The 26,321-nt window shown below is 39.0% G+C and overlaps 2 protein-coding genes across 6 annotated transcripts in view; both read left to right on the top strand.

The window, feature by feature from the left end:
* TRIM13 (tripartite motif containing 13) overlaps positions 1-22,685 on the top strand; it is a 42,534-nt gene extending 19,849 nt beyond the window's left edge. For 2 of the 5 annotated variants that reach the window (XM_001368560.4, XM_007495404.3), the window contains one exon: positions 16,510-22,685. In XM_001368560.4, the coding sequence (XP_001368597.1) occupies positions 16,516-17,742 (1,227 nt within the window). In that variant the 5' untranslated portion in view covers positions 16,510-16,515 and the 3' untranslated portion in view covers positions 17,743-22,685. Of the gene's footprint in view, positions 1-6,220; positions 6,590-6,621; positions 6,704-15,655; positions 15,727-16,509 lie in introns of those variants that run through there. The other 3 variants (XM_056794823.1, XM_056794824.1, XM_056794825.1) reach the window with 3 other exon arrangements.
* KCNRG (potassium channel regulator) lies at positions 19,708-23,961 on the top strand. Its single transcript, XM_001378473.5, has 2 exons — positions 19,708-20,282; positions 23,405-23,961. The coding sequence occupies exons 1-2, from the start codon at positions 19,708-19,710 to the stop codon at positions 23,655-23,657; spliced, it is 828 nt and encodes a 275-aa protein (XP_001378510.2). The 3' UTR covers positions 23,658-23,961.
* The last annotated feature ends 2,360 nt before the right edge of the window (positions 23,962-26,321 follow it).

Below are 26,321 nucleotides of genomic sequence, written 5' to 3'. Positions count from 1 at the left end.
CCTAGTAGAATCAAAAACGTCAGGCTTCCTAGGGAGAGAAATGTTGAAAATGGGCCTTGACGGAAAGGAAAGATTGGAACTGTCAGATACAGGGCTGGGTTGTGGGAGGGAGAGCATGAACAAAGGAAGGCAGAATAAGAATGGGGCATGGAGAGCTGTCCATTCTAGTTAGAACATAGAGTATATGAGGGAGTGTATGAGGAGATAAGGCTGTTGTTAGATTAGAACCAGACTGTTCCATTCCTGAAAGTTTTGATGCAAAGGAATGACTGGATTCCCAGAGTGTTCAATTTACACGGGCATGGGCATGCAGGAGGAATTGGAAAGGGAATATATTAAAGATATAAAGACTAGTTGGGAAACTATTCAGGTCAATTCTTTGTTACAAAAGAATGTTCTAATGGGGGAAGGAAAGTAACAAGGATGTTTGAAATAAAGCATCAAAACATTTTATTTATTTATTTTTTTATTTGGTCAATTTCAAACATTATTCCTTGGTTACAAAGATCATATGCTATTCCTCCCTCCCCTCCCCCCAACTCTCCCATAGCCAACACACAATTCCACTGGGTATTACATGTGTCCTTGATCAGAACCTATTTCCATGTTGTTGTTTGCACTAGGATGTTCATCTAGAGTCTACCATATCCCATCGACCCATGTATTCAAGCACTTGTTTTTCTTCTGTGTTTTTACTCCCACAGTGTTTCCTCTGAATGTGGATAGTGGTCTTTCTTGTAGTTCCTACGAGTTGTTCAGGATCACTGCATTGCCACTAATGGAGAAGTCCATTACGTTCGATTATACCACAGTGTATTAGTCTCTGTGTACAATGTTTTCCTGGTTCTGCTCCTCTCGCTCTGCATCACTTCCTGGAGGTTGTTCCAGTCTCCATGGAATTCCTCCACTTTATTATTCCTTTGAGCACAATAATATTCCATCACCAACATATACCACAATTTGTTCAGCCATTCCCCAATTAAAGGGCAAAGCATCAAAGCATTTTAAAATGACAATCAAGACAAGAAGAAATGAGGGCTTTGAAATAAGGTGCTAACAGTGGGAGTGTAGAGGAGTAATTTACAAGAAGTATTGAATTGAAAGGATTAGGTAGGGATCAATCAATCAGCTAGCACTTATTAAGCACCTGACTTGCACCCCAAACACTGGGTAAACAAAGAAAGAAAAAAACAACCAAAACAGTTCCTAGGAGTTTGCAATGTAAGTGGAGAGACAACATGCAAGCAACTATGTACAAACAAGCTATACACAAGATAAATTTGGGCTAGTCTCAGACACCAAAATTAAGGAGGACTGGGAAAGTTTCTTGCATAAATTGAGACCCATGGAAGCCAGAAAGGAGGAGATGATGGAGAGAGTTACAGGCAAGGGGACAGACTGAAAACATGGGAGGAATAGCAAGAAGTCAGCATCACTGGATCTCAGAATACAGTTAGAGGTGTAAAGTGGAAGGCTGGAAAGGTAGAAAGGAGTCAGGTTATGAAGGACTTTAAAAGCCAAACAGAGGATTTTATTTTTGGTAATAAGGAGCCACTGGAATTTATTGAACAGAGGGGTCACATGGTCAGACTCCTGCTTTAGGAAAAGCAATTTGGGAGCAGAGTGGAGGATGGATTGGAGTCCAGGAGAGACTTGAGTTAGAGAGACTAATCAGAAGACTATTTGCAATAGTTCAGAAGTGACATGATGAGGGCCTGCACCAGTGTGGTAGCAGTGCCAGAGGAAATAACGGGGCATATGTGAGAAATATTATTAAGGAAGAAATGAAAGGATTTGACAAGTGATTGGATATCAGGGATGAGAGAGTGAGAAGTCAAAGATAACACCTCAGTTTCAAGCCTGAGTGCCTGGTAGGATGGTGACTAGGGAGTAAGAAAGAGGGAAGATTTTAAGAGGGAAAAGATCAACGAGTTCAGTTTTAAAGATTTTGAATTTAAGATGTCTATGGGACTTCTAATTTGTAAGGTCCAGTAGGTAGTTGGAGATGTGAGACTGTAGTCCAACAGAAAGGTTAGGGCTAGACAAGTAGATTTGAGAGTTATCTGAGTAGAGATGATGTTTGAGCCCATGGGAATTTAAGATATTACCAAGTAAAACAGTATAGATAGAGAAGAGGACCCAGGCAGAGCCTTGGGGGAAACCCATGATTAACTTTGGTGTAATATGGATGAAGACCTAGCAAAGGAGGCAGAGGAGTGATAATACAGGTAGAAGGAGAATCAGGAAAGGGCAGCATCACAAAGACTTAAAGTGGGGACAGTCATCGGCACAGCTGAAGGCTGAAGAGAGGTCAAGGATGAGGACTGAGACAAGGTCACTAAATTTAGCAATTAAGAGCTCATTAATATTTTGGGAAGAGACATTTTAGTTGAGTGATGAGGTTGAGGCCAGACTTCAAAGAGTTCAGAAAAGAGTGAGAAGAAAAAAATGGAGATACCCATTATAACTCCTCAAGGAGTTAAGCCACAAAAGGGAGGAGAGATATATGATGACTGCCAGAGGAAATGGAAGAATCAAGTGCAGATTTGTTGAACATTGGCATGTTTGTAGGTAGCAGGGAAACAACCAGAAGGCAAAGAGAGATTAAATATTAGTAAAAGAGGAGGGGTGATAGGAGCCATCTGTTGGAGGAGATGGGATGGAACTGGATCCCTTGTGCATGTAGAAGGATTTGCCTCGGCAAGGAGAAGGACCACTTCTTTATGAAACATGGGCAGCAGAGGAGGTAATTATGAAAGCATCTGAGTGATATGTGAGGAGAAGGGGAGAACAGAGAGCTTTATGTAAACAGCTTTATCCCCCCCCCCCAGTGAAATATGAAGCAAGGTTCTTGGCAAAGATAGTAGGGGAGAGATGAGTTGTGGGAGATTGAAGGGGGATTGAAAAAGTTTGAAAGAGCCCCTATGGTAAGTGGGGTAGTAAATTGATTAGGGAGGTATTAAAGGATAGCCTTGCAGCAGTTGAGGACACAACTGAGATTATTATGTACATCCATTTATAGTGGATCCAATCAGAACAATGTCATTTTCTCTGGTTTCTTTTAGCAGCACAGGTTGTAGGAGCTAAGGCAATGGGGGGGGGGGGAGTAATTGGAGCCTGGGATTTGGCAGGACAAGATCTTTTATAGGCTAAAAGGACAAGGGATTCAATAAGAGGGCAACATGGAGTTGAACTGATTCATTAACAAGTTAAGATTTCTAGGAAGGGAAGAAAATGTAGCTGGCACAAGCATGATGGCCTAGGAAAGAACTAAGGGGTGTATGGATTGGAGATTTTGGTGAGGCTGAATGAGATGATTTTTAGCAAGGACAGAAGAGGGAGAAATGTCACATTATTCCAAAGTTATGACAGCATCTGGGACATGCCTAGGAGGATGGTGGTACTTATTAACAGAACTTTAAAGGGTAAGAAGAAAAATAAGGTTTAGTGAGAAGATGAGTAAGTTTGGATACAGAGCTTGAGGTGCCAGTGTGAAAGCTACATATAGTCAGACAACTGGAAATAGGGACTAGAATACTGGATGGCTCTGGGGGCCAGAGAAGCTGACTGAAACCATGGGATTAGATGAGACCAACAAGAAAGTGAGTATAGAGAGAAAGAAAAGAGTTGAAGACAGATCTCTGGAGTATGCCTTGTTTAAGGGAATGAGAAGCCTGCAAGATACATAGTTGCTGTTGGGGAGATAGGAGGAGAATTTTGAAAAACTGATGTGACTGAAGCCAAGGGAAGAAAGTTTCCCAAAGGTGGGAGGAGTATATAGCATCAAAGGTGCAGAGAAGTCAAAAGAACACTGGACTTGTGGCTGGATTCTCTTCTTCTTTGCAGGCTTTGATGCTGTTGATCTCCCTCTTCTACATAACAGTTTCTTCACTTTATTTTTTTTGCAACACTATTCTGTCCTGGTTTTTCTCCTTCTCGGTGTACTAGATCTCCTTTGCTGGACCTTCATTCAGATTAGGCTGTCTAACTGTGGTTGGAAAGGAATTCAATTCAAATTCAATTCAAAGCAGTCAATGCTTCACTTGGCAATCTTATTAATTATAGTGGATTTAATTACCATCTTTATGATGATGGCATAACTTGGTGGCTCAGTGATAGAGCACCGGACTGGAATTAGGAGAATCTGAGCTCAGGTCTGGGCTTAGATATTTATTGGCTGTGGGGCCCTGCACAAGTCACTTAACCCTGTCTGCCTCAGTTTCCTCATCTGTAAAATAAGCTAGATAAGGAAATGGAAAACCACTCCAGAATGTTTGCCAAGAAAACACCAAATGGGGTCATGAAGAGTCAAATAGGACTAACTGACTAAACAGCTGCAGCAATGATGACTCAGATCTCCATATCCTGCTTTAATCTCTTTGCTGTACTCCAGTCTTCTATTCCAATTGCCTTTCAGATATCTCAAACACTGAATGTCTAATAGACATCTTCAACTTACTATGCCCCAAACCAAACATTCTTTCACCCCAAACTATTCTTATTCTTCGAACCCCTCAGGCTTCTCAACGTCATCCTCAATTTCTCACTATCTCTCACCCCTTATATCCAATCTATTGATAAGATTTGTTGTTTTTACCTTTTCAATATCTCTAGAATACATTCCCTTCTCTTATGACACTGCCACCATCATTACCTCATGCTTGTACTACTGCAATTGCTTGCTGGTTGGATCTGCCTACCTCATGTCTCTCCAATCCATTCTCCAATTAGCCACCAAAATGTTTTTTTCCTAAAGTGCATGTCCAACTATACCACTTCCCTACTCAATAAATTTCAGTGGCTCTTGTTTGTCTCCTTCATAACCTGGGCCCTTCTTTTCAGTTTCTAATCCCTTGCTCTCTGCCACATATTCTACAATAGTGATACTAGTCTCTGCTTTTCCTCAAACAAGACAGTTCTTCATTTCTGCCTGGTGGCCTCCCTGCCTTTAAGTTCCAACTAAAATCCAGTCTTCTGTAGGAAGTTTCTTCTGACCCTAATTCTAATGCCTTCCTTCTTTTAGTCATTTACTTTTCCCTGTATATAGGTTGTTTGTACATATTTGTTTATTGTTTTTCACACTAGACTGTGAGCTCAAAGGTAGCCACTGACTATTGTCTCTGTATCTCTAGCATTTAGCACATGCTACACTTGGAATATAGATGTTTATTGATTAATTTACTGATAGTAACCTTAGCATTTAATAGGACAAGAGAAGTGGAATTCAGATAAGGGGTAGAGGAATGAGTTGAAAGGAAATAGGATCCTTATGCGCAATCACTTCTCAATTATGTTTTTCACTGATCAGAAGACACCTTTAAACAGTTGTTAAAGGTGAGATAACTGGTCTTCAGAAACAATGCTCCTCCCACTTAGAAACCCTACTCATTTTTTCAGGTTCATATTAGAGAGTATCTCCTCTATTATTGTGTGTACCTTTCTAATGGCACTAGCCACATTTTGCCTCCTCTCCTCTCTTGAATTTGCAAGCTTCTTTGAAGGCAGGCTGGAAGCAGAATCTCCCCCGAGTATTTAACACAGTGCCTAGTGCAAGAAATCTGAGTTTTCTTATTGGGTTAGGGTTATATTAGAATCAAGAAAGGAGGATACAAGTTCGGTGTTTTAAGCAGGGTTAAAGGTGGGTTCAATACAGCTAATTTTTCGACCTTCCTGCTTTTTTTCCTCATTCAAGAATTTGTTTATTATCAAACAGGAATTTTAATATTTCTACTCCTTGGGTGGAAACCTAGTACTTGAGAGGTTAAGGGAACTGGTTTTAACCTGTCAGCCTCACATTAAACCTTGGAGGGCCTTTCCCATGGTGGGGTGCTGAGGGACCTCGACCCTAGCTAGCCTCTTGTTCCTCCTCCTCCTTGGCTGGGAGGGTGCTGCAGGAGTGAAAACGGTGCGCCTTCTCTCTGCTCCCCAGGATCCGGGGCAGGCACTCCGTCTTGAAAGATGCAGGTGAAGTGGTGTGAAGGGTTGGGCTTTTTTTTTTGTTCTGAAAATAAAACGAACAAAAAAAAAAGTACAACAATCCAAACCCGACTGTCTCGGAGCCCGTCGATTTAACTGGGAGACTTTCTTGCTCCTCCTCCTCGAGGGAGCTCCGTGCGGCGCCTCTTCTAGCCCGGCCTTGGGGCTCCGAGGTGTCTCCCCCGCCCCCACGCTGCCCCGCCCAGGAGGCTCTGGTGGCCATACCTCTCTGTGCATGGCACAGAGGCTGGCAGAATTCCCCCCCACCCCCTTCCCCCGAGCTGGGATTCGGACATAGAAGGAAAGGAAGGAGGGAGGGACCTGGAATAGGGTGGTCCAGAGAGCCACCTCCCCCCACCACCCGTGGCCCTCCCACCCTCGGGACTGGAGAGGGAGGCGGAACAAAGGCGAGGAAGTTCGGCGGCGGCGGCCGGGCTGCAGTGCCGGCAGAGGGAGGCCAGAGGGCGGGCCAGCCGCTGGGACCAGCCTCCCCGCGAATCCATTTTGTGACTGAAGCAACCTCGCGCCTAGGAAGCTCTGCTGCGATATACTCGGGCAGCTCGCGTCCTGGCTGCTGCTGGCGCTGGCACACGCACTCCATGAGCAGCTGCAGGTTGGTTCTTAGGTTTAGAGAGAAGGGCCAGTTGTCAGGCGTGTGCTTGTCCGCGCGCAGTTCCGTGGAGGCGGGGGGTTGGGGGTGAAGAGAGGAGAAGGGTCTCTGGCGGAGGTAATGGAGGAGCTGCGGCCCCGGCCCGGAGGCGGGGAGGGAGAGGGGTCGGTCTTTTTCTCAGGCCCCGGGGGCTAGGAGAGGATGGAGCCTCGTGTCAGACTCAATGGCATCTTTCTGCTCCAAACCCCAGGGCTTGGCCTGGCTCCCAGCAGTGCCCGGCTGCTGCCACATAACCGAGCATGGCTAAGGAGGGCCGAGCTGAGCCAGGGCACTTGGGGAAGGCGGTGGGTTACAAAAGGAAAGGCTGGGGAGTCGGGAAAGGGGGAAACCTCAAATGGAGGGAAAGGCTGGCGTCTGGCTTTGCCTCTGTCCACGCTCCAGCAGGCTGACTTTTTTAACGGAGGAAGCTGAAAAGCCACCTGAGACAAGGTCGGGGCCTTGGCGTCCCTTCCTTGCCGGAAGCCCCTCATGGGGACGGATGACTGCCTGCCTGGTGAACCAAAGCTGGCTGCTCGGAGTTTGTGTGCCGCCTGTGTAAGCTTTACGGCACAAATGTGGACAGAAACAAAACCGTACTTTCTCCCTGGTTAAGGGCCAGTCTTTTTTATCTCCTCCTTTCCTCGGCTACATAGCCTTTCTTTCCAGCCTAGCTCCTTGTTCCAGGACCTCTCCTTAAATCAGATCTTTGCCCTTTTCAGGTCTTGTGGTCTAAGCAGTTGTAGCACTCTTATTTTATTGCCATTTGGAAGCAGAGGGAGAGGGCCTTTGGCCAAACAGTAACTGGGATTCTAGATTTGAAAGATGAGAGGGAGCTTAGAGGTCATCTAATACAGCTCTTTCTATACTGATGAGGAAACCAAGGCACAGAGTAATTAACAGCCCAAGATCACCCAGGGAGTAAAGAGAGCTGAACTCTGGGCCTCTGGATTACAAATTCAGTGCTTTTTGATACTTATTCTAATAACATTCTCCTTATAATTTGCCTGGAGTTTTTTGTCCAAAAGGTTTTAAAACACCTACTTCGTTCTTTAGTGTGTTCTCCATGTCACACTGGTTCTGAGTCCTTTCTATAGCCATCACAGTGAAATTGGCTTACTTTCAATATTTTAATGTTTTATGGTACAAAACACTTATATTAATGTTAATGCCAATAATAGCTATATTTACACAGTAATTATGGTTAAAAAGCATTTTATACCTATGTTAATTCATTTGATCCTCATAATAATTTTGTATGGTAAGTTTTATGTTATACTTCTGTATTATGATGTGTCAAAAGACACATCACAAATATCCATATACTACTGAGCAGCAAAATTTTCAGACTTTAAAAAAGTACATTTGTAAATTTAGTTTATTTATACATTTATAAAATTAGTAGTAAAATTTTTCTTTTCCATATACCTCCTTTCTCCCTTGCATTTTGTGTTCTAGTTTCAAGGGGAGAAGTTAGGTTAAGTCTTTTGATTCGAAGTCTAGCACTCTGAATAGTTAAAGCCATAATTTATCCTTTACTTTGGTACTTTTCACCTTCTGGACTTGGAGGACTTGTCAGTTAACTGGTTATATTGCTTTTTCTTTTTTGGTGCACTAGAAAATAAACATTCTCCTGCTTCTTAAAAAAGAAAGAAACTGATTCTCACTATGTTCCTGGATTCATTCTACCTATCTCTCATTTCTTGCTCACATTTCCTGCTGAAACACCAATTGTTCTCTTTAGTTCTTTAGTTCCCACCCAGTCTTATGTTCCCCTGTCCCTGGTCCTCCAGTCACAGAGCCTTTGTTCAAAAGGGGTGGTCAGTCATATCTGCTTTACACCATAGAGCTAACTTTTTCCTCTTCTTTAAATCACAATGGAAATTTTTCTAGGACTTTTCCTTAATTAATCTACCCATTCTCCAAGTTATCCCAAAATCACCTAATTTTAAAGCTAGAAGGAGCCTGAGAGATAATCTAGAGTCCAAACCTCTCATTTTATAGTTATTTGAATTTCTGAATCATTTGTGACATGCCAATAACAGTGCTGAATTGGTTGACAAGTTGTAAAACATGGTTTCATAGGATTTTAAAGTTGGAAAATTTGAAGGAACCTTAGAAGCCATCCTTAACTAAAGAAGCAAGAATCCTCTCTGCATTATAACTGATAAGTGGTCATTATGTCTTTGAAGACTTTCAATGAGACAAAATCCACTAATTCCTGGAGTAGTCCATTCTACTTTGGGATAACTAAGACTTTTCTTTACAGTATATTTCCTTATATCGATTAGCTTCTTTTCAGTTTCTTCCCCCTATTCTTAGTTTTATCTTCTGAGGCTAAGCAAGACAAATCCAATCCCTTTACCAGCAGAAATGCCTAATTACCTAATTTGGTGTTTTCTTGGCAAAGATACTGTGTGGTTTTGCTCTTTCCTTTTCTAGCTCATTTTACAGATGAGGATATTGAGGCAAATAGAGTTAAGTGATTTGCCTAGGATCACACAGTAAGTGTCTAAGGACTTAGGAAGGTGAATCTTCGTTACTTCAGGCTTGGCAATGAACTGTACTATATCTTTTTTTAAAATCGAATCTGTGATTTCATTGGTATGGAGAATGCATACTAATACAGATCACAACTTCTTTGTAGTAGTTTTTGGTATTAGAAAGTTGCTTGGTGGCAGTGAGAGGTTAAGGGACATGTCACACAACTAATGTGTTAAGAGGCAGGGCTGGAACTCCGGTCTCCCATCCTCCAAAGCTAGTACTCTTGCCAAATACACCAGGGTTCCTAAGAGTTACCTTTTTTGGCTTGTATTTGATCAAAGGATCTTAGATGTAGAGCGTGAGGGCCTGAGTTGTCTAGTCCAGCTCCTTCATTTTATAGATAAGGAAGTTGAGGTACAGAGAGGACAAAGGAATTGCTTTAAGTTCTACAGATGGTACTGGTGCCAGATTTGAGATTTGGACTCAATTCCTCTGACTCCAAATCTTGTGCAAGTGTACCACATTCACTGCCTCACTCTGACCACTGGATTTTCCAATTTTGATTGTCATGCTAGAAAGATTTGATATATGAGTTTTTGTCATTTTGTCTTAGATGGGTGATCTTTATATCTAAAAGATGTGAAACAAGGACCAAAATCTTGTGTACAATCTTGCACTTTTTCAATAGTTAATCAATGATAGGTACCCTTTGTGAAATACTTGCATTAACAGTGTCTGGCACAAAGTAGATGTTGAAAAATTGATTGATTAAAGCCAGTCTCTACTTCAGTTACTCCATTAATAACATTTCTAGGGAAAGTTGATTTGGAAATTTGGGGTAAAAACAAATTTAAAAGAGTACAGTAAAGTGTGCTAATTAATAAACCACCTTTCCTTTCTTGTATTTCATAGCACTTTCTCAGTACTAGCTTTTTTCCATTGCCCTCATTTCTTATGTACCACCCTCCCTCTTTGTGTATATACATTTACGTATAAATATACACCTACCTGTGTACATTTATGTGTCTTTGTGTATGCATATGTTTAGAAATACTTTAGAATATACAAAGTGTTTTCTGAATTGCTTTGAGGCAGCTAATACTTTTTTATCTTACAGATGATTTAATTGAGGCTATAGTATATTAAATGACTTGTACAACATCATCTGGCTACAGCGTGGAGCCATAAACAGAATTCTGCTCATGCCAACTCCAGCCTTCCTACTGCTATATAATAATGCTGTCTTAATACACTAACTAGTATGTTACAAAGGGCTTATACACATTTGCTTTCCATAACATAGTCACAGCAAATGTTAGGTATCATTTTAGTGGTTGGTATTTCTCTTTATCATATAATATCTATTAAATACTTATTTATGGTAAGGAGCAAGACTACAACAAAGGAAGCTATTAATCTACTATAATAATAGCTTAAGGATTTTTTGAAAGCTATTTCATCTGTCTCACAACTGAATTCATAACATTTAGCCACCATATCCACTTATTGTAATTTTATTTATGTTCTCTTTTCTTAGTAAATTGTAAGCTCATTGCAAAAGACTTATTTGTTGTATTATTTCAGGTTTCTATTGTGTTACACACTGTATTAATACATGTTTGTGAAATGAATAAATGGTTGCTTTTAAAAGGCAAAAAAGCACATGGAAACCAGTCACTACCAAGAAAGTTATATATCAATAAAGGGGAAGAAAACATTTGCCTATTCCATCTTAATCCATTTAACCTTATTTGAGAGAAGAAAAAGAAATGGAAAACATGGAATTCTTATTTATAAAGCCTTACTGGAAACGAGTAATTTTAACCTGAATTTTAAAATAAATTAGCCACACCTTTAAATAGAGATTCTCTATGAGCAGACTAGGATAAAAATTTAGTGGTTAGTTACTAAGGGTTATGGAGAAAAGAACTGAAAATGTTTGTTATGCCCTGTCTACATTTGTTTTTCTTGCAACTTGATAAATAATTTCTTTGGACTCTTTACATCTTGATAGGAATTCAAAACCCTCTGTGTTCTTCAAAAATTGCATGACAGCATATATAGATTATTGAAGAGATGTGTAGGGATTAACCAGCCCACAGTGACAGGAAGTGGAAACCTAGAGGCGGGAAGGAGGAACCATAGAGTCAGGAAGTGAGGTAGGGGAAGGTTATAAAAGGGTTTTGGTCAGCCTGCTGGTCAGTTGCTGACAGTTAGAGCTGGCAGTTGCAGGAAGTTGGTTGCTGGGCGTGAGTTAGTCCTTGGGTGTTGGTTGCTGGTGATGTGGGTTGATGATTAGTTGGTGGTTGGCATTTAGTTGCTGGAATATAAAGGCAGGCCTGAGCTTATTGAGAGGGCTTTTGGCTTTAGCTTTTAGAAGGCTTTTTGACCTTTTCTGGGTTGGAAGTTGGCTGGTCTTTAGTTGAGTGACCTAATTGGGGTTGGATTAAATACTGATTGGGTTAGTTTTGATTAGGCTGGATTGCATTGGAACTTTGTGGGGTAGTTGTTATACTAGTGGTAGTTATAGGCAGTTATAGGTAGATATAGGCAGTTTTAGGTCATAATTATAGAGAGTTATAGGATAACTGGTATAGACATTAGGAAATCTTTCTCTATCTCTTTTCTATATTTCCCTCCTTTTCTATATTCTTTTACTATCTCTATTTTAATTAAATAAATAGAATTTTTAAAAGCTGCTAGAAGTTTTCTTTTCTCTGGCTTAAAGGGATAATATTAATTTACAACTCTATTATATTCTCATTAAAACTTAAATTATTAAAAGCTATTTTAACCCTTACAGTATTCTAGATACTAATATTCAGTTTAAACCCTTATCTTCTGCCTAGGCAACAGCTAGGATGTATTTGAGGCCAGATTTGAATCCAGGATCTCCCATGTGCAGGCTTAGCTTTCTGTCTACTTGAGCTACATAGCTGCCCCCATAACATGTATACTTTTTTAAAAAACTGAAGCATTTTCACATTCTATAATATTTTCTTCTTTAAAAAATCAGGTTGGGTGTTTGCCCTGTTATCCACACTTTGTGAAAAAGGAAATTCACAGTATAAATGGTGAAAAAGGAAAATCACAGTTTAAATGGCTTGTTACATAGGTAGTGGCTATTTATAGACAAGATCAGAAATCAGATCTCAATCTATATTTTTGGTTTTGTCTAATTAAAAAATATAATCTTAAAAATTGTTACCTGAAAAAAGGGAAACATTTCTGCAATTTGTGAAATCATTTTGCTTCAATGATGCTCATTCTTGGCTGACATTTTTAATGCTTTTGCATTTCTTTTTGGCCTATAGTCTAGCAACTCTATGTTACAGTGGATAAAGGGCTGGCTCTGGAGTCGAGAAGACTTCAGCTTGAATATGTCCGGAGACACTCACGAGCCGTGATCATGGGCAACTCACTTTAAACTCTATTTGCCTGAGTTTCTCAAATATGAAATGGGAATAATAATAGCATCTGCCTTTTAGGGTTGTTGTGAAAATCAAAGGAGATAATAATTGTAAAATGCTTAATATGATGCCTGGCAAATAGTAAGTACTATGAGATGTTAGCAATTATTATCTGTTATTTCTTAACTAGGTCTTTATCATAAAAATGTCTTTAATAATCATTATGAGAATACCTAATCTTAAGATAGAGTAAGATGAGTCCTGTTTCTGAATAAACTTAATACATCTAGAGATAGTTTGGGATAACAAGAGAGGTAGAAATTTAGAATTATGATAAAAAGTTACTTAAGTGGTTAAGCTTTTTAATTCAGAGAGCTCCCTAAGAGGCACATATCTCAAAAAAAGACAAACAGAGAAAGACTTATTTATACCAAAATATTTCTAGTAGCACTTTTTGTGGTAGCAGTGAACTGCTAATAAAGTTAGTAACCCATTAACTGGTGAGTGGCTAAACAAATTGAGACCCATTAATGTAAAATAACAGTTGATGAAGATTTCAGAGAAATGTGAGAAGATTTAAAAGAACTCATAGAGGAAAGTAGACTGAACCAGGAAAATACTAATAATGACTACAAATGGAAAGAACAATGATACTGAACTCTATAATTATAATAACCAAGCTTGACCTCAAAGGATTGAAAAATGTAGAAGTAAGGGAGTTTGGTTGTAGAATATTTTATATATTATCAGAATATGATTGATATAGTGGTTGCTTATGCTGTTTAACTTTTTCTCTCTTCTTAAATATTTGTTATGGATTAGGGAAATGGGCATTTTAAGAACAAACTATCATCATGGCCTAAAAATACTTGCAAACCAAGAATTAATTTAATTTCATTTTCAGCCTTCACCGTGGAAACATCTCTGACCCCTTTTCTCTAACAAGCATTTACTAAGTACCTGCTATGTGTAAAGCATTGACTTGGTTTTTTTAATAATTATAAATAATATCTAGCAGTTATATAGCTCTTTAGGATTTGTAAGCACTTTACAAATACTATCTCATTTTATCACAAAAAAAAACCAAGAAGCTGGTGCTTCTGCCCATTTTACAAATGAGGAAACTGAGACCAATAGAAAGTTATATATTTTACCCAGGATTCATCCAGTTAGGGCTAGTTTAAGTGCTTGAGGCAGAATTTGAACTCAGGTCTTCTGACTCCAGGTCCAAAACACTAACCACTATGCAACCTAGCTCCTTCTTTTACTTTCTTAATGAGATTTAAGAGGAGAACATTATGGATGATATGTGACTTGACAATGTGGTCAGTCTGCTTATGATGGCATGTTATTTTTTTAAAAACTCTTACCTTCTGTCTTAGAATTGTCACAAGCATCAGTTCCAAAACAGAAGAGCAGTAAAGGCTAGGCAACTGGAGATGACTGACTTGCCCAGGGGTGACACAGCTAGGAAGTAATCCAGACCTGGCACTGTCACCCCTGAGCCACCTAATTGCCCCAGCATGTGTTTTATTGTGGTATTTAATTTACCCTTTTCTGTAGATAAGTAGAAAATCAACTTTTGCTTTCATAATGAATATATGAGCAATCTTGGCTAGATGTATGCTTGCTTCCCTTAAGAGTTAAATTAGTTGAAAAAATCAAGAGAAGATGGAAATTATTGTTGATAAACTATCCCAGTGGAGCCTGGTCTTGTATTGGCATTTGCTTCTCTTCATGGCTCTTCTATCTTTTTTTCTACCCTAAAGGTGGACTTCTCCCTTTTAGGGTTAATTATGATATCAAATCAAGGAAATGCAAAATTTCTTTTTATGGAGAGTGCAGTGTGGCATTTATAAGCAGGTTTTGAGTTCTGTTTTCTATAAAATCTTAATTTTTGCTTGAGAATGATAGTAAGGAACTTGATATTAGAATTTTCTATAGAGAGGTAGTAGGCACATTGGTAAATTCTATTCAGCTTTTAAAATTACTGGTGCAAAGAGAAGTTTTTAATGGGTGTTTAAACATTATATTTACACATGTGTTTGTACATGTGTGGGGCTGTGAAGTTATCTTCCCAATAGTAATTGTAAAGGTATGGGTCAAACTGTGCCAGAACTGTGGACTAGATCATAGGACTTTTAGTGGCTGGGAGAAATGTGGGGAAGGTACAACAAGGCTCAAGTGCTACCAAACTTTTACCCATTTGATTACCAAAGAGCTATGATTTCTCTGAGCTTCTTAGCTACCTTCCTGGAGAACATTTTGATCTTTATCCTAAGCTACAAACTCATATTCTGTTCAGAATGCTTTTTTCCCCAATTAAAACCCAATCCTCCATATGATGGCATAAAATACTTTTTTGAAAAATTCAGTCTATCATAGTTCTTGGCAATGTGTGCTGCTTCATAAATGGAAGAAGCGTGTTTTTTTTTTTTAAACTAATCTCTTAAGATATATTTATAATGAGAATAGGTAGGTCTGCACATCTCTACCTTTCATGAATACTTATTTTTTTCTCCTTTAAAATAGTTGACACATCCATTATTTTGCTTTTAGCTTTTACTTTGATAGTTTGTACTTTTGGTTACAAATTCAGTTGTAGCTCTCTTGAAATGATATAAATTTAATTTGTTTGTTTGTTTGTTTTTTCCCCTTGGTTACTTATGTTGCTTTTAAAAGGAGCCTATGGGGGCAGCTAGGTGGCTCAGTGGATTGATAGCTAGGGCTAAAGACAGGAGGTCCTAGGTTCAAATGTGACTCGGACATGTCCTAGCTGTGTGACCCTGGGCATGTCACTTAAAACACCCCCACCCCTCCACCCCATTGCCTAGCCCTCATCATTCTTCTGTGTTAGAACCAATACATAGTATTGATTCCAAGACAGAAGCTAAGGGGTTTTGAAATAAAAAGGATGCTTAGGTTGCTTTTGGGGTTTTGTTGATATTTGCTGTGGTTAATATTGGTTGAAGCCTACTGAATTTAGTAAAATTATTTGTTTTAAATGTTAATTTATTAGTTAAAAACAGACTGTCCACCAATCTTTGGTGAGAGTGTTAGAATTTGGGATGTGTTATCTTCTGGATGGGGAAAGGATAAGGAAATCTTGAAATTTTTCTTTGCATAGAGGGCAGGAGAGACACAAGTGATGCTTACTTTCCCAAATAAGCCTAGTGAAGAAGCCACAAATGGAAATAAACCTTAAATAAGGTTAAATAATTTGCCATCTTATCAGTCTCTGTTTTACCTGTAATTTCTAAAGATGATTATTCTTTTTCCTTGTAACAGTCTGTCTTAGAGGCCAGATGCTGTGGAGCCCTGGCCTGAATTTGTATTACTGTACTCACTCCTTATTTCTAAAGTAGCCCTACAGTGCCCTTTTATAACAGCCGATAGTTCACATTTGTTCTTTGGGTTCTGAGTAAAGAGCTTGTTCTTTTCAAACACTGAGTAGCTTTGTTCCTGACCACTAGTGATCAGCTCCCTGTTTTAAAACAATCAATTGGGTGCCACAAGCTTAATTTGCAATTGTCTCCTAGTCTTTACTGAGCCTCAGCCAGTACTTCTGCAAGGGAGCCACACAGAGGCCTTGTGTGCTGAGCCTTTCAACAAGGAGCGTTTCACAGCCCAATGGGACGCCTGTGTAGGTTTGCCTATCAGTGGGTTTGATAGCACATGCAAGGCAGCCTTTAATACAGTGCTTTTCCAATTGCTCTTTGCTGTTCCAGTCCTATGTTGTGGTGTACAGAATCTGTATCAGAGGTCTAATAAAAAAGTGGGATAGGACAAAGAAGACAAACTTTGGGACATAGCAGCCCTGAGTAACGGTCATTGTAACCTGAGTCTTTCCAGGGAGAAGACTTAGCAGTTTGTATGCAGGAATATGTCAATGTAGATGAATGAGTATAGGATTCTCTTAGTTACTAGCTTCTAGTAGAGATTGCTGATTAAGTAGAAACAATAAAATATTTTTCTCTCCCTTCCTCTTTGCAGAGTATAATGGAGCTACTTGAAGAAGACCTCACATGCCCTATTTGTTGCAGCTTGTTTGATGATCCCCGAGTTCTGCCTTGTTCTCACAATTTCTGCAAAAAATGCCTGGAAGGTATCTTGGAGGGCAATGTCCGGAATATGTTGTGGAGACAATCCCCTTTCAAGTGCCCCACTTGCCGGAAGGAAACGGCAGCTGCCGGAGTCAATAGCCTACAAGTCAATTACTCTCTGAAGGGAATTGTGGAAAAATACAACAAGATCAAAGTCTCGCCCAAAATGCCGGTGTGTAAGGGCCACGTAGGCCAGCCCCTCAACATCTTCTGCTTGACAGACATGCAGCTGATCTGCGGGATATGTGCCACACGTGGCAATCATACCAAGCATGTCTTCTGCTCCATTGAGGATGCCTATGCTCAGGAGAAGAGTGCCTTCGAGTCACTGTTCCAAGGCTTCGAGACTTGGCGGAGGGGAGATGCTCTTTCTCGTCTAGATGCCTTAGAGACAAGTAAGAGGAAATCCCTGCAGCTCCTGACTAAGGACTCAGATAAGGTGAAGGAGTTCTTTGAGAAGCTGCAGCACACTTTGGAGCAGAAGAAGAACGAGATCCTGTCTGACTTTGAGACCATGAAGCTAGCAGTCATGCAGACCTATGACCCCGAAATCAATAAGCTCAATACAATCTTGCAGGAGCAGCGCATGGCTTTTAACATTGCAGAAGCCTTCAAGGATGTGTCAGAGCCCATTGTGTTCCTACAGCAGATGCAGGAATTTAGGGAAAAAATTAAAGTCATCAAGGAGACCCCTCTGCCTTCCTTTAATTTGCCTGTGAACCCTGTATTTAAGAACTTTGATACCAGTCAGTGGGAGGAAATAAAACTAGTAGATGTAGACAAAATGTCATTGCCTCAAGAGACTGTCCCATTCACCAATAAGATTCCCTGGAGCTTTTATCAGATATTTGTGGTGCTCTGTCTTGTTGGCCTTCTTGTTTACTTTACTCCTACAGGGTCTCTGGATGGGTCTTTATTTGATGATTTCTCACTTTGGAAAGCCCATCTTTCCAGGTTCAGCTCCTGTTATCTGACTGAATCAGTAGAATTTGCAGATCAAGCAATTTTATACTGGGAGCAGGTGGTAGATGGGTTTTCTGTTTTCAGTGAAAAGTTCAAGAATTATACTTTGGTGTTGCTGAATGGTATGGCAGAATTTGTTTGCAAATATAAACTGTTATAAAAAATCTGTTGCAAGTATACAATCCTATTTCTGTCTTTTGTCTCTGGCAGAACTAACCTACAACCTGTGAAAAACATTAAAAAAATACTTAAACACAAGCTTTAAATTAGTGTTTCAGTTGGAATAACTTCTGGTAGAGATAGCTTTATACAGAAGGATTCCTATGGAACAACATTCTGTGCACATGATAGAATCTTGAAGTATCACTTCTCTTAAAAACTTTTTTTTAAAGTAGACCTCCCCCCAAGTTGCTTTGTTTGCCTGTGACAAAAACGGAAAACAAAGAAAACTTAAATGATCTATAACATTTTGTACAAATTGCACTTCTGCAGTATAAACTATTTCACAATCATTTAGGAAAGGTTGCTTTTGGAAAGTGGTATTTTTTTCTATTGATGTGATATCTCCAAAACAAGACAATTTCTAAGAGCTGAACTCATTTGATTTCCCATTTTTAAAAAAATCTAGTGACGGTCCATTTATTTTTGAATCTTTGTGTTAATTAAAATAACTAGTTTACATTTCCTTTTGGGGGGGGGGACAAGACATTTTCCCCCTTAATAATTTAATTTGTCCATGACAGACTCTGTCTTATATGCTTAGATGTCTTAAAGTGTCAGAGCCTGTGAGATTTAGAACTATCCTTGAAAATGTTAGGTTTTTGAGATACCAATTTTAGATCATTTTTTAAAACTCCAGTTTTTTACCTTTGCTATGTCCCACAGTACTTAAAAAAAAGTTGTAGGTTTCTGAAGTTAAATTCTGGGAAATTACTTTTACATTCTTGTTTCCCTTGGGATCAGAACTCTGCAGATAAAGACGAAGGTAAGAAATAGGCCTGACGTATGGTTGGAGCAGCAATCTCTTCTTGATATCACTGGCAGGTAAATGCCTTTATTTCTGTATTTCAAGTGGACTAAAATGTCAAGGCAGCCGAAGTACTCAAGTGAATCCTCAAACTTAAGGATATAGCTTTTTTGGTTTTGTTTTTAAGAGAAGGTATAAGGCTAGTTAGTCCCTTGCTGTGACAAATGAAATATAACCTGTCAGCAAGTACTGTAAAAAACACTTAGTTATCAGGCAAACACTGCCCTACTGGCTGGAATGAAAACACTGTTGTCTGTTCTTCTGCAGAGCACATCGTTGGCCAGTTACCCAGAAGAATAAAAAGTGGGCTTTATCTTGAAACTGCTTTGTTCTACCTGAGCAATAACGATGCAGAATATACTGCGTTAACTGGAAATTAATTTATTATTTTTAAAAACTAAAATTTCATGCCAATGAGGATAACTTTGTCCCTTTTTATTCATTAGCGGTAGAGTTGGTACAGAAGAGGTAGAGAAGAAAGAGAAGCCAAATCAAGATGGTTAAGATGCAGAATTTTCTTTAGGATGTGGGTGAAATTTAGGGAATTATAATCAGGATAAAGTACTGGCTGCTTCTCACCTAAATATTGTGGTCTAACACTGATTTTAATTAGAAGGTATCAGTTCATTTTACACTGGATTATAAACAGTTACACAGACAACTTGCACTCTCATTTCTTCTATGATTCCATTGCATCTGTGAGAATATATTTATCTTTTTATACAAATGGTTTAGAATATTTTTAAAATTGTTAATTCTTTTAAACAAATCTTATTACTATTTCATATTATGTTGAAGATAATCTTGTATCCACATACTTTTTAATAGAGTGAAGGAGAAAGGGTTAATGAGTTCAGGTAGAAATTTTTCTAAAGTATCTTGACAGCATTCCAAAAGTACTCAGCCGTTCCACCTTTCATTTCCTATACTGGCAGTTACCAAGCAACTTGACCCTGCAAACAATGCTGCTGGATATAGTATTTACTTTGCTACTGTTACCTGGGAATCTAATCTTGTTTGTTGCTTTACAGTTTAGAAATAGCCAGTTCAGAAAGGCAAACTCCTAGTTTTTAGCCTCTTGTTGGAAGCATAAAGAGAATGAGTAGTCAGGAACTGGTCACTTTGAACGTAGGAGGAAAGCCATTCACAACACGGCTTTCCACCATACGACAATTTCCCAGGTCTCGGCTGGCACGCATGTTGGACGGTCGGGACCAAGAATTCAAGCCTGTGAATGGCCAAATTTTTGTGGACAGAGATGGGTCCTTGTTCAGTTACATACTGGATTTCCTGAGAACTCAACTGCTTTCCTTGCCCACTGACTTTTCAGATTATCCAAGGCTACGAAGGGAGGCCAGTTTCTATGAACTTGATTACCTGGTTGAGCTTCTTGATCAAGAATTGCTAAAACCTAAGCCAGAAATTTTAGAGGTGCGTTTTATGTGCCAGGACACTCGAGCCTTTTTCCGGGTCTTTGGCTCCTCTAGCAGCACCATCGAGACACTAGCTGGGCGGATTACAGTGTTTCTAGAGCAGTCCTCTACTCAGACCTGGAGCTGTAGCTCTTCTGCTCAGATGACCTTGCCTCCATTCCCACCACAAAGACCTTCATACCATGACCTGGTTTTCCAGTGTGGCTCTGATAATACGACTGGGAACCAGGCCGAGGCTAGGTATTCTGCTCCATTTCAGTATCAGTATGCCTCCTTAACCTCTACTCTTCTTTTTTTGGCTGATTCTTTGACACTTTTTTCTTAATCAAAACAGGATAATTATTTGCCTAGAAAAATTGTTCTTCAAAATGGTGTTTTGGGACTACTAACAAGATGTGAGTGAAATAGGGTTATCAATTATTCCATTGCCAATTGGAAATTTTATTTTCTTAACAGAAATTCCTTTAATTCAACCCATTATTTCCCCCAAGTATTCAGATTTTACTGGTTTCTCCTTTTTAGTACTTCTAAGGGCAAATGTTTCTATTCCAGTGGCAGTTCCCCCCCCATATTTCATCTTTGGCATTTGGCTTCTCAATTATCTTGGAATATGTTAATGATGGTATGTCAACGTATTAAAGGCAGTTTTGTGACTATTTTTTAGTGCTTAGTTCTTGACAGGATCCTAAAGCTGGCTTCCAATAAATTGCCACAGAAAGGCTATTTAATAGCCATAATAATTAATATGGTCATAAAGCTTGCTTAAAGTTCTTAGTACTTTTCATATCCCAGTGTTAATAAAGATGTATAGTGGCATTTCTTTTTTGGAAAATATGAGTAGATTTGTCCTCTGCTGATTGTTTAAAATGTATATGTAAAGATATATTAGCATGTTATTGAGTATTGTCCTAAGCTTTGAAGCTTAATATCAAGAAGGGTAATCATTCTTAGTTTAGATCTTGGTATCACTATCTTAATCGTGAGTGGGTGGCTAATGATTACACTAAGGAAGGGATATGTTAAGCTTTTAGATTTTGGTGAAGAATTAATATTTTGAAATCTTTTTTAAAAATTAGAGGAATAAGAATAAAAATTAGGAATGTTTTAGCAGAAATATTCCAGGAGAGCAAAAAAGAAGAGTTTGGACAAATTATAGGCTTTGGGTGCACATTTGCATAGCACACAGATTTTTTTTTTTAATAAATTGCAATGAAAAAAGCTGACAGGCAAAATAAAGAAACTTAAGATGGGAACCAGAGATGGTCAGGCATTGCCAAATGAAATACTTCTGTTTCTTAGTTGGGTTTTTTTAGCGTCCAGGCTAGTTTTTAAGTCTGAGGGTGAGAATAGCATTAAAATCTTTATAAGTCTTGTTATTTTTAGATAGTTACATCACTAGAGTCTATTGAACAAAAGTATTGATTAGCTGATCTTATAAATTTCTTCTTAGCCAAGTGATATTAGATCTTCTTTAAAATGGTATTTGTGATCCTGTTTCTAGCAACAAGCAGGAGAGAGGCTGGTACAGGGAAAAGACTGCTAGGTTGGCAGTGAGGGGACCAGACCTCATCTGCAAAATGAAAGTATTGGACTAGATAACCTCAAAGGTCCCTTCTGGTTCTAAATCTATGAGCCTGTCATTACCATATAAATGCTTTTGATCTATGTATGAATGCTAACTTCAGAGAAGGTATATAACCTGAATAAGTGAACATATTGGGATCTTTGATGCTAGGATGAAAAACCTGAACTTAGAACGTTATCGTGCTAGTTTGTGCTAGGCTTTCCACCGTCCATACTTAAGAATCTATTCTTAATCTCTGTGCACTTCTTGCAGCTTAGAGTGGGAATGCTGGGAGAGCCTAGATCTTTCTTCTATCACCTCTAATCAAAATGCCTGGTGAGGGACAGAGAGGAAAAGGGCCAGTTTTGGTCTGACTTTTTGACTGAAAAAGAACCACTGAAAGCCCATTGGATTTGGTAGCCATCAGCCTAGGTAGGGTATAATCTAGAGATACAAAACTTCTGTTACTCTAATGATCAATAATCCTATTCAAATCATGTGTTAGGTCAGTTTCTTGAAAGCATTAATATTCTATTTGAATTTGCTACTTCCTAGTAGCTGCAACTCATGTGGCTTAAGTCCAACCTAATTTCATAGGATCTTAGGTATTCTCATCTGTAGCTTTTATCCTGTGTCACCTGGTTTCATAAAAATTATGGCTCAATGAGAAATGTGTAAACCTTAAGAATTTTTATTTTAAGAAATAGCAAATTGTTTTTATTTTACAGAATATACCTCTTTATTTTTCTTATGGTGCCTTGGAATCTTTTTACCTCTGGCTTTTGGGGGTGGGGGAAGGGGGAGGGAAGATGCTTCACATGGAATCATGTTCTTTGATTCAGCTTTTCTTGGTAAGTTATACTACTTTGTAATTGTTTACCTTGTATTGTATATATGACATAGAACATAGTTCTTTGAGATGTTCTAATGAGTTGTTTTGTTTCTGAATGTGTTTTTTATATTTTAAATGTACACTAGGTTATGTTTTGGACTTTGGGAATAGAGGGAAATACTTTTACTAACATTGAGGGAAGTTGTAAGTCATTTTTTCAATAAACAGCTTGCTTTTGGTAGAGAAACGTGTTTTGTACTTTTGTAATTTTCAGAATACTACCTTTTTTTTTTTTAAGTATCCTCCAGTACTGGATACTAATAATTTAAGCAATGGCTACACAGAATTGAGCATGGTGTTTAGGTAAACTCCTTTTTTTTAAAAAGGTTGGAGATGTGTCTTCCACATCTTTTTATTCTACAAAAGTACAAAAAGTTCAAGTTTTCACATGGAACTAGTGAAGATTATGTTCTTATCAAGGTTGTTTCCTCAGATGTAATAATCCAACTAACTGCCTTTATTGTCACGATCAGCATACCTGACTGTGAAGTTGGAAAGAGCATGTACACAGAAAGATAAGATTTTCTTGATACTCTAAATGGGAGGAGGAAGCACATAGCTACTCATTGCTGTCATATTACACAGTTACTAGGTCAATAGCAACAGGACAAATTCTAACAATTCAGGCAAAGACAGAAGCTTTATTTACCCTATTATATATGGTCTCATTTTGTGCATTTTGCTGAATTTACCAGATGATTGTGAAACTCCTTATTTTGGCTGTGTAAATAAAATATTTCAGAAACTGCCTTATTAGGAAACCAGTTTAGAAGAACACATTTAGTCAACATCAGGTCATATTTTAAGGTTAAGAGTATAGAAACTTAAAGAGCTAGTTGTATATGTACTTTTGGTAGGAGTTGAGAGAATGCTTAAAAAACAAAACAATCATCTCTTTTGCCTTAGGTATGTTTCTATAAAGCCTGATAACCGAAAACTGGCCAATGGAACTAATGTACTAGGACTACTTGTGGACACTTTGCTAAAAGAGGGCTTCCACCTGGTGAGCACCCGGACTGTGTCCTCTGAAGACAATGTCGAATGCTACTGCTTTGAAAGGATGAATAGGCCTGAAGACTTAACTGTGAGCGAAAGAAGGAAATCAGAGCTTACTGCCGTAGCCCAGCTGATGCCAGTACAGTCTCCGAAGAAGAAATGAAGTTCCTAGTCCTCATTTAGACAACAAAGAGTCATTTCCTTTTAAAAGGGCAACATTTCAAAGGGGAAAAATATACATATGTATACATATACATATACATACACATACACACAATCATGCTTCAGGTAGGGCATGCTGACATGCCCTTAATTCTGGGATAAAAAGTAGCATGTCAGGTCCCCCCTGCAATCATTTTACAAGTAGTGTGAAGTGCCTCTGAGCAAGAATGTACAGAACAAAGTATGTTACATTGCTTTAGGAATCAGAACTTGAATACATTAAAGGGCAAAGAGGTAGAGATGGATCTTATAGTGTTTGGGTCTTTTTTTTTCTCTTTTGTATGAACACTATCCTCAAAGTTTGTCTCCTTTTCTCACTTTTTTCCTCTAAAAAGAAAACTAGCAAAACCCTGAATATTTCTTCAACCAGATCTAAAAGAAAAAAAAAAGACCTTGGAGATCTGTTTCTAAATACTATAGAATTTCCTTAGAATGTTTTAAAATGTACATATAAATAGGAAAGGATACTTAAATACCCTAAAAACTTCAGTCACTTTACATAAAATAGTGGGATGGATAACAAAAGTACCCTTTCTCTTTTGCCAACTTAATCAGGAGTGGAAGCAAACCAGTGTTTTCAGGGAGGTGATTCTGTTGAGAAGTTGTGATAGTGAAGGAGAAAGGAAATAATATATGCACGTTGTATTCCGCAAATTAACACAAACAGACCCCTTCCCTTCTCTTTCCCCCAGGATAGAAGATTGGGGTATTTTTGTCTTAGAGAGCTCAGAGGGCAGGACCATTTCATTTTCTGAGGTCTGGAAGACTAGGAAGATTCTTGCTACTTCTCTATCCAACCAGGAGTTTCAATCCACAAGAGTGGTCCAATGAGAGTTGGGGAAAGTTGTCTTGGGCATTCAGTCCTATCATCCTAAAGGTACTTTCTCTTCAAGTTGCAGTCTTCATATCCATCCTCAATTTTTTTCCATGTATGCACCTGTGTGCTTTCTTAAAAGTATGGTATGTCGTCCTTCTCTTCCAAAGTGGGAATACTTTTAGAAGTTGTAAAGCAACTCCATATGGAAGTCATCTAATTGAGATAATTCCCATTTTGATGAATGTTTTACATACTTTGAGCTAAAATTTCCTTGAATGAAGAATGCATAATTTTATATACTTAATAAATTACATTCGTGTTTTCAAAGAAGGAACTGTGAGAATGTGACTTGTTGGATATAACCGCCTACTATTTATTTGGCCTTGGGCAAGTTACTTTTCTTCCCTGTGCCTCAGTTTCCTCATCTGTTAAACGAGAGGATCGGATTAGATAGCTTCTATGGCCACTTTTAGCTCCTTTTAACAGTGGCAGAAAAAGATTCTGTAGCATCTACCAAGAATAATTATTGCCAAGCCTTAAAAACTCTTAAGTTCAGTAGATTGTTGGAATGTTTAAAAAAAGCAAATGTTGCCAGAAGGAGGCCCTTTAATAGGTTGGTTGGCAAATGTTTACATAGAATAGGGTCCCTAATGGGGCTGGACCTGTGAATTTCTGGGTGTGGGGTATTCCTAAGTGAGGAAACCTTTTGGGTGGGGGCAGCATGGCATAGGACAGAGCACAGAACTTGGATTCAACTTCAGATCCTGGTTACGTATCATGGCCAGGTCTGTTAGCTGCTCTGGACTTCTGTGTCATCATTCAAAAATGGACAGGGTTGGTCTTAGTGGCTTCCCAGGTTCCTTTTGACTAAAAATTAGGAGCCTATAAAACTTCTGCTATCCATACAGGCTGGCACCCTCTTTGTAACTTGGAGTGTTGCCAAGAGCAAACATGTTGGGGCAAAACGCTTGGCCTGTGGTATGGCATAGTGGTTCCTGCTTTTTTCTGAGTTTGATGCCATTGACCTGGAGCATTGAGAGTGAGCACTTAAGTGACTTGCCCAGGGTCATGCCAGCAGCCCTTGAACAGTTGTCCTGGCTTCCAGGCCAGCTTTCTTATCTACTCTAGCGGGCAAAGGATGAAGAATAAAATAAAATGCAAACATTACATCATGATTTAAAGTATACAGGAAAGTTTTCTTACAACCCTGTGAAACAGTATCAGTGACTTGTCCATGGTCACAAAGCTTATTAGCAGGACTGGCTAGGATTTAGTCATAAATCCTCTGATTCTGGGAGTATCAGTCTCTCTACCACACTCCCAATAGGAAGTGCTTCAGGAGGCCCGCCACCCATCCTGCTGACCTCTCCTAAGGTAAGCACCTATTTATTTCATTCATTGCACTGGCTTTTCATTCAATCCTTCCTAATCTTTTATGATTCTCCTTCACACCTTAAAAAAAACACACACTAAAAAAAAATCCCCTTACTTTCTAAGACAGAGGAGTGGCAAGGGCTAGGCAGTTGGGGTTAAGTGATTTGCTACAGTCATACAGTTAGTGTCTGAGGCCAGATTTGGACTCAGGACTTCCCGAGTCCAGGTTTGATGCTCTAGCCACTGCATTACCTAGCTGCCCTATCTCCTTCACACTTAATGCTTCTGCCAAATTGCTCTACTGTTCAACAATTTAAACATCTGCCACCCCCATGTATTTGTTTGGTACTCTACTCCCCAAGATGCCTAAAGTACATTCTCTCCTCATTTTTGTTATTAAAATCTTTCACTTCT

The sequence above is a fragment of the Monodelphis domestica genome, chromosome 4, assembly GCF_027887165.1.
Source record: "Monodelphis domestica isolate mMonDom1 chromosome 4, mMonDom1.pri, whole genome shotgun sequence".
Lineage (NCBI taxonomy): Eukaryota > Metazoa > Chordata > Mammalia > Didelphimorphia > Didelphidae > Monodelphis > Monodelphis domestica.
Note: the sequence above shows the minus strand (reverse complement) of the source record. Positions and strands in the feature narration are given on the sequence as shown.

Excerpts from the sequence above, each read along its gene's own strand:
- KCNRG (XM_001378473.5), top strand. The coding sequence starts at position 19,708 with ATGAGTAGTCAGGAACTGGTCACTTTGAACGTAGGAGGAAAGCCATTC. Across the intron at positions 20,283-23,404 it reads GGGAACCAGGCCGAGGCTAG|GTATGTTTCTATAAAGCCTG; the intron begins GTATTCTGCTCC and ends CTTTTGCCTTAG.